Here is a 16,845-nt window from a genome sequence, read left to right as displayed (position 1 = left end):
GCTAGTATTTTTAAAATCCAAACCAGAAGTGAAACATAATCCCAATAATCTCATGAAAAAGTGGCTATCCTATTTGAGAAATCCTTTGTTATTAAGCTAAGGGAGGAGAGAGAGAGAGGCTTTCAGGCAGGCATCGAATTTGCATAATATCGAATCGGCTCCTATACACTACCAAGTGCTCATTAGCTTCATGATCGGCTTACGATATTGAATATTACAGGTGCAACCTGATATCGATATTATATTCGATTCTGTCGCTTGCAACCTGCTGATTGCTTCGTCAATGTAAATGGATCTTATAAGCAACGCTTAACAATTATTTCCCATGTTAACTTTCGTATTGTAGCGATACAAAATATATCTGCTTTATAATTTCTTAAAAGAATCATGCCTTCAATATATACATACAATAGCTATGTTTGTGCGGTTCTTGAGGAACTTTGTTGTACAATTAAACGAATTCTATTTCTTTGGGTAATGTTTTCATATTTTCTTATGTATTTTATATAAATAAGGGACGAGACGAGCAGGACGTTCAGCTGATGGTATTTGATACGCCCTGCCCATTACAATGCAGTGCCGCTCAGAATTATTGAAAATATTCTGAGCGGCACTACAACTGCTCTCGTCACCTTGTGACATCAGATGTTACGTCTCATTTGCCCAGTAATTTCACTAGCTACGGCACCCATCAGATTGAAACACAGTAATGTTTACACATTTTCATTTGCTTCACGGCAGAAAAAGGTGTCGTTGTGATACCCATAATCTAGCCGGCTTCCTGTGCAAAGGAGCCTCCCACTGGTAAATTATTTCATGTTAATATAACATGTATTTAAAAAAGGCACGTATACACACTAGTACAGCCGACAACTTGCGTATTCCCTTCTCTTTTATAAATGAAATATTTTCTCACGTGTAACTGTTACTAGATTTATATGCCAATTGTGAACTGATTTAAATATGTCTTATTTCTTAGGCCGTAGACATATTACATCGACACCGCCACAGTGAAAGGGTACACGTATTAACTCGTTACGGTGCGTGTACGGCGCGTGTACGGCGCGTCGTATCGTAGTGCATCTAATGCGGTGGTTCATGTTTTGCTGTCGCTAAGTTCGTACGTGTGCAAGAAAATATAGCTGAGAATATCGATTTTGATTTGTTAATTTAATTTTAAACATTTAACTATACTCTTGAGCCGTTCCTTACTACTGTGATTCAACGAGTCGTGCCGTTCACTGCACCGTGCCGTTTCACAGAAGCGTCGTGGCCTTAAATATATATATATATATATATTAAATACTTATATATTTATCAGTAATGGGATATATACTATAGAAGAGGAGGACAAAAAAAAAGCTTACCGGTCTCCTAATGTTCAGTGATCACCACCCACCATATTCTTGTGCAACACAAGAGGATTCACAGGAGCTTTGCCGGCCTTTTAGGATAATAATACCTTAAATATACATTGCAACTATTTTGTATTGGTTTTCACTGTGCGCAATAATTTAAAATATGTGTAAATATAATGTCAGTCCGTCTATATTACACAAACCTTTATTACACATAATCCTTTTTTTTTATTTTTAATTCATTACAATTAACATTTTCAACTCTAATATAAAAGATATATCAGTAACTCCAGTTACTGATATATATTATATTAATGTTCCAACATAAATATCCTCGAAGACAACCATCGAAAATAAATCAGGTAAAAATATTTAGGTAAATACATATTGTTATCACCCTTAACAATCATATTTCTTATTACCTAACAAGTAAGCAAATGCAGTTTTCTAAACTTATCCACAATATTATTACGTGCTATTTTCAGTCAAAAATAAATCGAAAGCACCGCCTCGATGGCTTGCCAACAAGATAATCTAAACTAAGACGTATACGAAATTTTAATACAGAAATCTGCAAATACGACAGTACTGTCAAAAAGCGTGGGGTAGCAATCAGACGGTGAAATATTTTTCCGTGCGATTAGTACGCGATGTTTTGGCGAAACGTTCAACAAATAAACGTCTAGTGGCAGCTTGTGGAACGCTTCGCTTGCGCTACAATTTTCACCGCTCGACGAACCAGCGGTATCTAGAAAAAACGTCGAGATTGGCAGTGGAGTCTTGGGTGTCGACCGCCTTGCAATACGGAGATTGTACCGTCACTTTTGTTTGCCTCATACCGTCTTATTGTATAGAAAATTTCTAAGAATAAAATTGTTCCTCGCAATGTTCTGCATATTGCACTTGCTTAAGTCAACTTGTTAGAAAAAGTAGCCATTTCCTCGCTCGCGTGCAAATGAGATCCAAGATAAAAATACATGCAAGCGAAGGAATGTCGGGTGTCAAAATAAACGCAAATATTAAACGAACGAAGTCAACCCAGTCTAGTATGAAGTTAAATATCTCATTCTCATTCTTGGAAACATTCCCCAACTTAATAAACGACCAGAGAAAGTTGAAAGCGTATGCTATCTCATGCAAATTACAGCAGATTTATCATAAGACGTCTCGGTAATTGCGACGTGAAGAGATGGGGCGGGAGTTAAGGTTACTGTAAAAAAGCAATTAATAGGATAAACTGGGGCACTTGAGGCGGGAGGAGTACCAGAGTACATCTGAGGATGAGGGAGACGCGAAGTACGCACGTGCTTGAGCTGTAAGGAACACGTTACACGTAAAGGGCGGATACCAATATCATAGAGGATTGCTTGAATACGGGGCAAGAACATCTACCAACCACGCGATTGCACTTGAAGCTTTACAAAGCTAAAAGCAATACAGTTATTTGATTTAAGTCGGGTGTGTACCGTCGCCTTCCGCTGGATTGTGTTTGTACTGGTTTGGCAGATGTCAAAGTTGTATATTTTGAAACAAAAGCTCGTTGTTGTTTGCGTTGTCTGTTTTCAGACGAGAGATATTAGTTGCATCTAGCTTTTATATTTATTGAGGTTTAAATCCGCTGATGGAATGATATAGTTATTTTGTAATCTGTTTCCGTTCAATAGTTTCTTTTTAGAGTGGATTTAACAGCAGAATACTATAATCTCTCGTTTTTAATATATTTATTTTGAAACTAAATTCTTTAAAATTCATTGTAAATATAATAACGATTGTAGTTAGTGGCTTTTCATTAGAAAAAGTAACATAATGAATAAAATGAGATACGTTCAGGATTCTTACAACACCAAAAATTCTGAGCAGCAAGAGACTGTAGCTAGCCTAACCTTTGTTTAAACTTTTTGAACATAATAAACATTCCTAACACAAACAATAAAGTATTCCTTTCAATGAATGTGTTTCGTATTTAAGATATAATTTTTTTTCTCATCAAGAATATTTCAAGGAGAAGTAACACTTTTCATTTTATCATAACGCAACTGTCTCGAGCGCTGAAACTACAAATACTGTTAAATAATTTTCCGAGTCAAGTCAAGATACATAGTCAGTGAAGTTTATATAGGCTATTTGCCAAATCCCAAAGCTTTTAAATCGCGTTAAAGTAATGAAACAAAAACGCACGGATTTCTCGGCTTGCATTTTTAAGAACGAAAAAGAAAACCGTTTTAAAATTAATCCACTACTGTAAAACGGTTCTTTCTTTTAAACGGTGTATTAATAATTTGTAGCACTTTTCTGCTAATATAAAACTTTAATATTCTGTGTACGGTTCCCGTCTAGGTTCTCATAAAGAAATAAATCTCAAGTCCGCCGACAAATGCAAGTGTTATGAATTACGTTGGTAGGATAATAATATTACGTTGACTGTTCTCTAAAACATTATTCATCTATGATATTTTATTTTTGTAGCTCTATTAAATATTATTGCTTAACTTACGGTTCACAAACTTGGATATTTAATAAATATACAAGGGATAAAATACAGAAGACCCAGCGTGCAATGGAAAGAAGCATCAGGATTATAAAGCTAAACGAAAGTGATAGATGCCCTTCAACATATGAAAAAACTGAAGTGGAAATTGGCTGGTCATGTGGCCAGATCAACAGATGGAAGGTGGGCAAAGCTGGTCACCAATTGGTCTGGACCACGAGTCAAGAGAGCCAGGGGACGCCCTAAGGAACGAATGATTGATGAGATCAAAAAATTGCTGGAGAAAACTGGACTCAGAATGCAATGTCAAGAACAACCAGGAAATTGTTGGAGGCCTATACCAGGGGCCTTAACTATGAAAATATTATTTAAATGTATATACATATTTCTTATTTTTTGTATTATTATGCTAGTTAAGGAAAGAAATAGGCTTTATTATTATTATTAAATATTATTGTCATTACTATAATATGTGATTTTTTTCGTATCATCGTACAAAATATTAAAGAACTAATTGTACGGAACCTAATACTTACATTTGACTTTGACAGCGAACTTTAGTTATTTCCATAGTATTATGTCCTAGGGTTTTTTGCTATGAGAGGAACGCTGCTGATATTAATACCGTCTTTGTGCTGCAGAAGAGGGCTATTTGCGCTATTTATAACCTAGGTCCTATAAAATCATTGAGAGCGAAATTCAAAGAAATTTACATTTTGACTATTGCTTCTCAATATATTCTTGATAATGTTCTATATGTTCATAAGCACATTGAGGAATTTGCTTGAAAGTGTGGCATTCAAAATCTTAACCCAAGGAACAAACATAAACTTGTTATTCCTACTACTCGGCTAAGTCGAGTTAGTAACTCTTATATGCTTTTACAACAAGATCCCAGAAAATATTCAAAACAAAAGTATTATTAAAAAATTTTTAAAAGAATTCATCGTTATTCAAAAGAATTGTTAAAAAACGTTTGGTGGTAAAGATTACAATAATATAAATGACTTTCTTAATGATACCACAGATTGGGAATGGAGCGACCGCCCTCAGGCTATTAAATAATAAGTTTTACAAAATTACTTTGTTAACATATTTTTTCGATGAAAAACAAGCCCGCTGGGTTAGTTGCGCCTATTCTTCTCAGGTCTGAGGTATTCGTTTTGGAGTGGGTGGAAGTGTTTGAATTTCAATAAGTGATGTATATTTTGAATAAAACATTTGAATTTGAAAGTTTTTTTTTATCATCGATAAAAAGGCGAGAAGTTCTGGCTTTATTAAATTTTGTCTTTAATTATTTTTCAAGTTAGCTTGCAAAATTGAGTGCACTTTATGCACTCAGTTGATATCTTCTCCAAGCCGTATTGTATATAACTTTACTTTATATTTAAATGTACAAAATAGAAATCAAATCAAGCCATTATAAGCCTTATGTTATAATGAAATGTGTAATAACATAGTGAGCATCGGTAAAGCAGTCGCGTTAGTTGCTTGAAGCTCTGATGAGGTAGTAACTTGCAAGGCGGACAACCTATCATACTCGATGACATCCCATTAACCCAAGACTAGCTGACTTATGTCTTGATATATAGACAGTTATGTGCTAGACAGTTTAGCAGGAAATGGCTAGTGTCTTCACGGCGTTTAATAAACTTCACAATTTGCGCCCGGGCGGCGCACACAACGTAAACTTGAACTGCAGTTTCATTGTAACGCTGAAGGGGTTATGATTTAAATATCAATGACGAAGCCATGAGTCTTGAAATTTGGTTTCTGAATAGGTAACATTGTTAGTTACTTGGATACTTGTTTGCTCTCGCTTCTATCAATCTGCAGATATTTCTATAGAAACGTAGCAAGGATTATTAATAATTTAACGGTTTATTCTAATTGCAACATTGCTATTTGCAAAACTACATAATTTTATTTATAAACTACGTTACTGAATTTAATTTACGCATATCTTTTTTTAAATAATTAATTATAAACGACGGCAAACTACTAGGATAACATGATGAAACTACATAAATAGATTCCACTTTTTAAAAATATGTTTGCATTAAAATAATCTATTATTACTATGTTATGTTTTTACCTAACATTGTAAATTAAATAATGGGAGTAGAAGCTGCACCCCATGGTCAGACGCTGTAATAGAACCAAGAGGTTTCACCATCTACCATCGGCCGTTTCTGAGACATAGTACGACCGGCTTACCTACTATAGGCGACTATGTATATACTGCCATTATATTCACTATTTCAACGCTCCCAATTTCGTCAAGCCGTCGTCGATGTCTTTCCCTTTATCTAGTAGTAGATACTACATTGATATCTTCTACCAGCGATCGCTTGATCAAGTGAAATCACTTTATCTGATAAAAATGCTTTAGAAGAACCAATGAGTCCATACTATATTGAAATGGAAATCACGCTCTTTAAAAACAAGACCGATTTGCATTTATTTGCATAGATTTTTAATTTTATTGTATGTAATAATCGAAATTTATCTGTTAATATTAAATATACAAAAACTCTCACACATAATAAATCATTTGATTTGTGTCCATCAATTATTTTAAATATATATTTATTGTAAACTTATCCCAATTCTACTTTTCGTCAATGAATTACCACTCTATTTTGTAAAAGATATTTTGCTATATTGTAATCCATTAAATTTTTTCTACGTCATCAATAGCGAATTTAAGTATTAATATAACGACAAAACGTGACCTGGGCTCTGCTGTCATCCATCACGGGTACACGTCACGTGAATGGACGATTAAAAATTGTGCCTAACCGATGTGGCTCACACCGGGAGTATTTTGGGACCATCTGGTTAATACTCTAGACAAGGGTGCGGTTAAATATTAAACAAGTGGTCAGAAATTTCGGCCTTAAAAATTGAGGGCGAGCTCGGCATCCGGATCAAAATTCACTTTATGAACCTCATCCGGCTTTCAAAACAATGTTATGTAATTTTTAACGTGGTTTTGCTATGAATTGTATATGCGTAGTCAACATTATCTGTTAAGTTGTTAGAATAAATTCGCTTTGTTGAAATATTGCTGTGATTTGAGAGTAGGTAATATGTATTGGCATAAAAGGCATAAATGGCATTTATTTTCTTAAAATTGATTCCATAAGAATTCTTTTTGATGTCATTTCTAATATAATACCGCTTTGGAAGCAAATGACGCTCAAAAGAAGCGGCGCAAGATTGAAAAACTTTACCAAGAATTAGGACGTCGCTCGATTATTATATTAAGTGTTATATTATAGTTAGTTATTGATAACCTACTTTACTACAACTATCTTATAGTTAAAGTTTTTTCGCCCATGCATTATGTACCTAAATATATACAAAAGATCAAAATCGTCTTTCCTGTTTTGTTGAAACTTTAGAACTATATGTTTAATTTCATACGACAGGAAATAAAGACGATTTAATAACAGTTTTGTAGGAAGAGAAAATCAATACTATCTCGAATGCACCAGCTGACAGGGCGAACATAGATGGACACTTCCATCCACTGGAAAGATTGACTAAACCGGACAGTCGATCGTGCGAAGTCAAGTTAGAGGCAAACATTTTATAAGATTTTTATACTTACTACATACTTCAAAGGGTTGCTGAGGGTGAAAAGAAGAAGTTCGTAACAACCAAATTAATAACGAATGAAATTCAAATTAGCCATCATGCAAAAATTTAATATTCTTTCAAAAAAAGTATTTAAAAAGGTCACAGTCCATAATATCAACAAGATTGTCTAAGCCGAATTCGCATCTGAGCAGTCTCAGTCTTTAGTCTAAAACTTCTTTAGACACGCTAACCACCTTATTTTATGGTTACTGATAAAGTTTTCCCGCTGGGTCATGTAGCATTCGTTCGGGAAACTTCTTCACGAGTCAACTAAGAGATCAGAGCGTACAATTTTACCAGAGTAATTAAACACAATTAAATTTTATTTATTTTTATGACTTTGTAAATAAAACACAAAAATATTTAGTTTCATTAATCACGTCATAATGAAGTTTAAGCTTATGTTGTTTTGTCTTTAGCTCTTAGCGATATTTTTATATTGCCAGCCATAATATTAACACAAAGTCCATTTTCAACCAAAATAATAGCAATAATTATTAATGACTTGTAAGTCAACTCCATCACCCTGTCATTAGTTTGAACAGTGACTTATGAGTGTATCAATCATTAAACTGTTATCGGTTTTGCACACGACGCGTGCCTTCAAGTTTGTACGGTATTAGTTATGTGTGGTTTTAGCTGAGCCCTTGTCAGATCCCTTCCGGACAAGCAGTTCTGCGTTTGAATCTTACTTACTTAGAAGATCGCATGTCAATTTAAGTTAATCTCATGGTTAACGACAACCTTAAGTACATACTAATAAAGCTTAATTTTATTTTGAGAATCAAAACCGGGTCGTAGCATAAATGATGAATAACTTAGAATAGATTCCGTTACGTTTTAGAATTTCTGACTCTACAAAATTCCAGTTAAGTTATCAAACGATACAGCTGTCAATTAAATACTTATTTTTCTCTTGTTAGCAATAATAAGAAACAAGTAAACTGCTTGTTTATGTAACCGCAAGTTATATCACACTCAGCCTTAGTAAGTAATGTATAAGGTCAGAATACCATACATTAGATAAAATCAAATTTTATAACTCTGGTGGAAGTTCGACGTGACTTTCGAATATTATTTACATTTTTTTTCGGTTTTCGCATTTGATAAGTATGAAATAATTTTACTACTAGAGCAAGTTAATTTTGGCATTGACAATTGTCACTTGTAGAATGAAACGATTTTCTATTGCATGAATCAGAATGAAAGTGTATGACTATATGTTAGAATCCAATGAAAAGTAAAAGATAATAAAATAAAATATAAGTAGTTTTTATCATTATTAAAATCTATATTACAATCGATTATTCCTCTTTAAATAAGGATAAAAGGCCACAGTTTATTCACATTACAATTAGAAAAAAAAAGAAAGAAAACTTGTATTTGATCACTACACTTCAATAAACCGAATTAAATCAATCTACATAATTATACTGATAAGAAAAAAAAATATACTAAATAAAGTGCCACATGTGACCAATATTGGTCTCCCACTCAGCATCATGCTGTAGCGCTGGTTTCAATTACTAATGAAGACAGAAGGGCGATGAAAATGTAATTAATCTCTTACACTCAAAATTCAAAATAAAATAATATTCATAATTAAATTAGTAATTAAAAATTAAAACAATAGGTAAGAAAAAAGATAGATGGACGTGTGAAATTATCAAAAGTCAAGTGTAGAAAGAAACAGAGAAATTTCATCATTTCAATATACTTTATTGAATCGTGCTTTATAGAAAGTTCGTTCTTGTAATTAAGAGTAGAATTAAACAAGTTTCTATATTACTACTACTTAATTTAATTAATTCATGTCTCCTGTTTTGTTCTCTTGACAAAGTAGCCCTAGTAGCAATATGATTTTAAACTTTAAGAACGAGAGCGAAAATTGTTTTGTCATAATTTATTACATGTTTCACAACTAAAGTTGGGAAGTGAGCGGGTTCCAATTTAATATATTAAAATAGTTGAAAGCTCATATGACGCAGAAGGTATTAAAGTAATTGTTGATAAAGAAGTATGTAAGGAATTCATAAAATATACGAGAGAGAAAGGCAAGTTATGAGAAGGTCCCAACATGATTTAATGCAATTTCTTTACAAAGTATGCTACGCTTTCTATGTGGAACTTTTGCTTTCAAGAGCGGTTTCTAAACTCGATGTGAGCGCGATTGTGAGAGTATTAAAAGGGTGAACATTTTAGTGGCGTCGATCCACTCAAAGGTGTGAGTATATAGAAGTAATATAGATAAAGATTAGTAGGGAAAATGTGCTGGGTTTTAGTTTCCGCTATCGGGATATTCGCCGCTTCTAAGTGCTTCTATATAATGTCTTTAATGGTTTCCGTAGATCGATTTTTTGTACCAGGGTTGGAGCAGTATTAAGGTCGATTTCTTGCTGAAATCTCGGCCGTTAAGGAGACTTATATCATTATGTTGTCACTGATTTTGTTTGATTTGTTTAACTAATTAAATTAATTACTGAATAAGAACTTATTCACAATTTTTTTATATAACTTTTATAACGGTTATAACGCAATATATAATTACATTAACAAATTTGCTACACTAATATATTTTTCTCTAAACTATTATAGCATGCATAATGATTTTATTACAGAATGTCATGTATTTAAATTTATCAATATCAATATAAATTTTATATTTAAGTAATAAGATAGCATATTGGCATTCTTTTCATTGAAATATTTTTATAAGAATAACCGCTAAATCTTTCTGATATACAATAAATAAAATTGAATGGAAAATAATTCTTATATTATTTGTGTTACTGTACTGTAACGCTTACTTATGTAGCTCGTTTAAGTAACGGTTTTTGGAAGTCGATAACGGTGCGGGTTTTCACTAGGATTTAAGCATTAAGCTTAGAATTAAAAAAATAAACCTCTCAATGTAATGTTGCCAAATCAGTCATTGAAACGTTAAAGTTACTGTGGTAAAGATGACTTGAGGCTTCATACAATATTAACTTATTTTGCAGATAACGAGTAGTGTGCAAGCACTATTAGGTATTTTGTTTTGCAACGCAGCGTAATAAGTAAACACTACTTAAGCTACTTATATTACTTGTCTTCTCAATTCTTAAGGTGTAATGTAATGTCTATTAAACTGTGGCACTGATCAGATATTTTTTCAATATTCTGTCGTATGTAGTAGACATGGCATCTTCATCAGATAAAAAATTGAGTAGTCATCTATATATTCAACTGTTCTGAGTTTTTTTGAGTGTTAATTCCTCTAATATTTATATTTAATCAATTCAACACGTGTTTCTTTTCATAAGAAAAAACAATTTATTTTATTTAAAATATTACACACCCCATTAAAAAGAAGTTACTATAAGAATAATAACAATTTACATAAAGCCTTCGTTATGAACAAAGTCTGCTGCACCTGTGACAAAATTCGTCGAGCAGGGAAATCAGGTAAAATGGCTGTAACGAAGGTAAGTTAGGAATGATGGAACTGATGTAAGTTGTGACTTATGACCGGCCCGAAGCTCATAACTAGCGTCCAGTGGAACATAAGTCGCGAGACCGCAAAGTGCATCTGACGCCGAGCGACTCACATTACTCACAACAATGTTACACATACATCACTTCATTTGCCTTTCATTAGCGACGTAATTCTAAATAGAACTGAGAATTTCTGCCTGCTTACTAATTTCATTAGTTTTCTAATGTCAGTACAATGCTAATGCTTTTGTGTACGGTCTATTACTCATAGACGGTAATGTCGCAATATAAATTACAATGGAAAAAACTTTTATTATTTTTAAAGAAATGTTACAAACGAAATGGACTTCGGATATTCAAAAAAATGGTACATTTACAAAAAACTATCTTTTGAAAATAATCTGTATTTATAGTGTCCATCTCTGAACACTTATACTGTACTAAAATATTTCACACAAATCCTACAAAATGAATACATCAAGATTAAATCATAATATAATTTAAACCAAACAAACCTATTTCAATGTAACAGTAACCTTCACTTCGCTAATTAGGTTATTCTAAGTAAAACAAAAAATCATTTTACACTTAAGTGCTGTTGCGAAAATTTTGGAACACTTCACGGTTAAAAATTTTTAATTGTACAATGAAAGTTTTAACGAGCGACTTACAGAAAGGTAAATAAAAAAGTCGCTGCTATTTCGTGCAAACCAACATCGGGAACACCTTGCGAATGTTATCGCATAAAAAGTCTACAATTTCATTAAATCCTTAAATAGTTACGTGAAACTTTGTTATTTAGCTGTCAGTCAGCGAAGTTAAAACGAAGTAATTAAAAAGAAAACACAAAATACTTAGGAAGTCGGAAGCTCGGCTCTCTTCAGTTAAATTACTCGCGATTACGCCAAACAAAACGTTTAATAAAAGTGGTTTAATAGCGCCAACTGGGCCCGCCTGCTCCGCTTCCAGGGTTGCAAATGGAATTACCAGCGCCAAGAGTTAACCAACTACACTTACTGTGGTAGATGTCGGCTTTTTACACAAATATCTTGGCCATAAGGAGAGTTGAAACTACTTCACTAAAGTTCATTAATGCTCATAATCTCTACTATGATTATCCAGTGATATTACACCACCGTATGTCTGTTCCGAATGAAAGTTTTAAGTTTATTAAGGATTTAACTTTCTATAAAAAGCAACTATTATTTTATCAGTACTTAGAAATTTGGTATATTTTGGAAATTGTTTAAGATTAGACAAAATAAAACATTATATAAATTGTGTAGTTTTTCGTATAAAGCAAGCAAGCAAAACAGACCGATAACTATGCATACTATATAATTTAGATATATTCATCTTAGATTTCACCAATTTTTTTTATGAAACTTAGCGCATGGTTTATTTGGAGTGTATAAATTCAATATCTGCGATTAATATTTTCCCCCAGTCATTAGAGTTAAGTTTGAATCTAAGTCAAATCATAAATGTCTATTAAACTGCGAGCACTGTCAAAATAATGATTTTATATTTTGGCCGTAAATAAAACGTAAGGTCCGTTAAAACTATGTTTTTCGCTAAATTATTTTTTAACAAAATTTCACAATTTATTATGAATAGTGTACAATTTAAAAAAAATTGGAGAGTCATTTTTATTGCCCTCAAGCTACATTGTTTTGGAAAGGATTAAAAATTTTGAAGCTAAGAGATTTTTAAAATTACTTAACAGACCAGTCATCACCAGATGCTAAACAATTAAGTTTCTCGAACCGAGTCTAAATTAAATAGATCTGCAGTTGAAATAAAAAGTTACTGTCGATGTCAAACAAAGAAGATGAAAAAAGTTTTTTCCCACCAACTCCATTTTCCTCCTCAATTTCTCTTTAGTCTAAAAGTTTTCAAAATAAGAGCTTTTCACAAGTCTCAATCGATAGAGACGATATTAAAAATTCGTTTGTTTTATTCAGCCCCTCTAAAAGTAAGTCCACTTTTTCTATTGTTTGTTTTATATAGCAAATACGGCTGCTTAGATAATGGGCAACTTGAATTATTTGAGGATTCTTCTCATTATTATTATAGTTGTAAGTTAGAAATTTAATTAATATTTTGATCTATTTGAATATCAAAGACACAACTCAAATAACCGTTCAGATATCGCTACGATTCTAAAACCTACAGACGTAGTATAGAGTGAAGTGGTTCGTTATCGTATTCAGTGCGATCAATAGAACACTATAATTTACATAGTTGCCGTTTGGTGGTGCTATGATGAAGGAACATACTATAAATTTATTCGTGAGCATTATAGTGTACCTAATATGTATGAGGTAGGTAGTCCCTTAATGTATTCATGTAATTCGCATAGCCGACGTCCCCTTTGACCGGCCACGCAACACCGCACAGGCTCGCCGGATAGAGTAATATTACGTGATGTTTTAAAACCATCCATCACGTTTAATGTCCATATAAAGGAAGGAGCTTCCGTGCCGACTCTCCGCGGTTTTGTATTATTTTTATTTGCCAACATTCTAATACTATTTATTTCAATTACCAAGCAACAGCAAGGATTCTTTATAGAATACAATTAAATTGTGAAATTAATGTTTTCGCTTAATTTTAACAAACAATTTATTTAACAGATGTTACATTTTTTTCGTGTGAAATATTACAAGTGTTATTTATAGCTGTAAAACATTTAAATTGTAAGGATTTGGTTTCGGATTTTTATATTAATTTATTGAGACGTGTAACCCAAACGCAGATGTTTGCATCTTGTTTTACCATAAAATTGTAATATGGGACGAGTAATGATGACCTTTACCTTCCCGATTTGGAATAGGGAATGAGACCCTCCAAAAGGTACCTTTTTGCTTAAAATATTTGTTTAATTTTCATGCAGAGATTAAAATAAGCCAGAATTATACTTCGATGAGTAAATAAAAATGCATCGCAGGCAGTTAGTGGTTATAAATCCAATTTATTAAATGCAGTCCACTCCGTGTAATATCTTATAATTTTATTTACTCGCTTCTAACTTGGAAGCTTTTATTTGAGTAAGAAAATACAAAGTGACCACTTCAAATCCGCAGTTGGTTTATTAAGGTAATGTTATTGCCACTAAAATTTACATATTCGAAGTTCACAACAAAATAATGTTTATGGTATACAAATACTTTATGCGGAGTCTTCCCCTAGTGTTTCTATTATCTAGGAAATTCGTCAGATAGAATTGTCTGGAGCGGAAATTGTGCATTCAACTGAGGAAATTTCTATGATGCGCAGTGTAATGAAATTATGATAAAAGTTTAATATAGTGATTCTTGCCTAAGTATTTAATATTAAATCAAGATATAAATCAAGGATTGTATTTTATGTTATTAATGTATGTACTAATATGTTTACGATGTTTATAAAAGTTTATTTATTTAATAGTTACGCCCTACAATGTTTCAATCGTAAATGTGTTTTTTGATATATTTTTACTAATATTCAATTAGTATTTATTAAGTGTAATAAATATGTAACGCTTTACTGTGACTCATACATATGATGTAATGAATATTTTGACTTTGATTTTAACCTTGTTGCACTTGTAAGAAATAGTTCATATTTTTTCATCGAAATTAATCAGATGAACGGTATGGCGTCGCTATAAATACATACAAACTTGAAAACTCTATAATCAGGCACCAAAAAAGTCTTAATATCCAACCAAACTAAATAATAAACTTCTTTGTGCGGTATTTTTAGGACGATACGAGATGAGTACCTTCAAAAAGTCCGTACACTGTCCTAAAAAGCCGGATACGAGCCCGTGACATCTGTGGTGTTGCAGGAGACGATGGGTGGCGATGCTCACTTAACATCAGGTGATTCTAGCTCGTTAGAAGGCATTTATTTTCTCAAAATTGATTCCTTTAGAATTCTTTTTGATGCCATTTTAATATACTTGATACTACTACTGCTTCGGAAACAAATGGCGCTCTGAGGGGGAAGAAGCGGCGCAAGAAGCTCTCCCAGCATAATTTTTTGTGCTCTTTTTAATACAATCCTGTACTGTCATTGCTATTGCTATAAAATAATGAATAATAATCTAGTCCCAGGCTGTCGGATCACTTAGATATGTAACTGTTCAGAAGAAGGATTTACGACAGGACCATTTTTTAATAATTTTTTTTTTATAGATAATGCCTGAACAGTGGCTGGACTTTATTTTAAAGTGTATACATTTACCCTTAAAGCTATTATGTATCTTATGAAGCCTCCTAGAATTAGTTACAAACAATCCCTCATTTCTTGTGTTATAATAATGAAAATCACAATTAAGAGCACATTAATTCTCCTCTTCCATAAAAAAAACAAATTAATCTTTTTTCATGTAAGCAGACATGATGAAGTATTAAATAAAAACTCACCACTCAATCGAGTATAATAAAATAAAGTAGAGAGAGGAAATAACCTAAATGCGTAATTACACGATTCAATCAGCGTCGAGGTATGAGAACGGACGCTACCAAGATCTCAGGCCGCATACTAAATTATTATCCCTCACTTATTTATGCAACATGAGCCAACATCTTAATAGCGAGCAGGAGTTACGTCCAGCCTAAAATAATATTTTGTGTAAATGTTTGAAAATAAACAAGTTGGGTTTAAGCGAAACTTTATGTTCGCAATATGTCGTAAGTTGCGAGGGTCCTATAGTGAAAATTTAACGTTTCTATGGCCTCTAATAAAGCAGACGTGTCTCAATTTACATCTCGCCGCGCTAATATTGCAGATATATTTATTACTTACCTTTGGGTGCGCTCTTCTAGGGAATGCCACTTTGGGGTCAATCTGTAAATAAAATAATGTAGATTAGATTGATTGAAATCGGCTGGTTGCAGTTACTTTGTTACTTTACCATATTAAAACCAAGCTTACAAGAAAATATTCTAGATAATTCTTCTTATTCTATTACATAGAAGAAGCCGTTTTCATGTATATATTTTTTTATTTATATTCCGAATTTTTCCTTCAAAAAAAGCGTCATTGATCGGTTTATGTTTCTAATTGATACGTATGATGTAACTTATGATGGCTTATGTGATTTTATCTTATTCCATAAATACAATTTGAATTTTGGAATGAATGATATGGTTATGGTGAATACTAGTTTTATCATTGTTTATTAGGCTGAAAATTTGGTATGATGACTAAATTAATATTTTGTCTAAAATCGAAAGCTTTTAAGGCATGTCCTCACAACTTCTGCAGACTTTCTACCAAGGCTTGGAAAACGAGAAAAGTAACAGATAACGTTTCGTACAGTGTTCATATTATCTAGTTTCGAAAAATTTTAATTTTTTCATATTATGTACTTCATAGAGCAAAATTTTTGTTTCAAGTTGGAAGAAAATATTAAGATTTTTGTTTTCTTCTTCGTGAACTTTTGTTTCCTGCTTTTGGACGGGGCTGGGTGTGCATGCAAATAATAAATAGAAGACGATATATGACACAAATATTTAATAAATAGATGTGTTTCACGAACAAGGTACTTAATAAGAAATAATTTCCCTTTATGTTATGATATTATTTTATTTCAACAGAGACAGTGTGTTATCAACATAATAGGGAATGGCAAATGATTACCTGAAACGGCATCGAAACCTCGGGTTAATTTTTATTACCAATCATCAAATCTAAACAGTATTTTAATTAAAAGTATATAATTAGATTGTCTCTCTTTAAAAATTAAGACTGCGTCAAAAAAAGAATTTTCAAAGGACAGCTCATAAACATCACTCGAGAAGCTGCCTGGTCAATTTTAACTTAAAGGCTTTTGTGGGCAAAGAAAAAATCACTCAAGGCTACTTGTAACTAATCAAGCCCCGGCCGGGC

General features: G+C 32.6%; 1 protein-coding gene across 5 annotated transcripts in view; it reads right to left on the bottom strand.

Moving 5' to 3' along the window:
* The window catches only part of LOC126966522 (RNA-binding protein Musashi homolog Rbp6), a 934,160-nt gene that overhangs the window by 287,233 nt on the left and 630,082 nt on the right, over positions 1–16,845 (bottom strand). For all 5 annotated transcript variants that reach the window (XM_050810646.1, XM_050810647.1, XM_050810644.1 and 2 more), the window contains one exon: positions 15,760–15,801. In XM_050810646.1, the coding sequence (XP_050666603.1) occupies positions 15,760–15,801 (42 nt within the window). The remainder of the gene's footprint in view (positions 1–15,759; positions 15,802–16,845) is intronic.

This window comes from Leptidea sinapis, chromosome 10 (assembly GCF_905404315.1).
Source record: "Leptidea sinapis chromosome 10, ilLepSina1.1, whole genome shotgun sequence".
Lineage (NCBI taxonomy): Eukaryota > Metazoa > Arthropoda > Insecta > Lepidoptera > Pieridae > Leptidea > Leptidea sinapis.
Note: the sequence above shows the minus strand (reverse complement) of the source record. Positions and strands in the feature narration are given on the sequence as shown.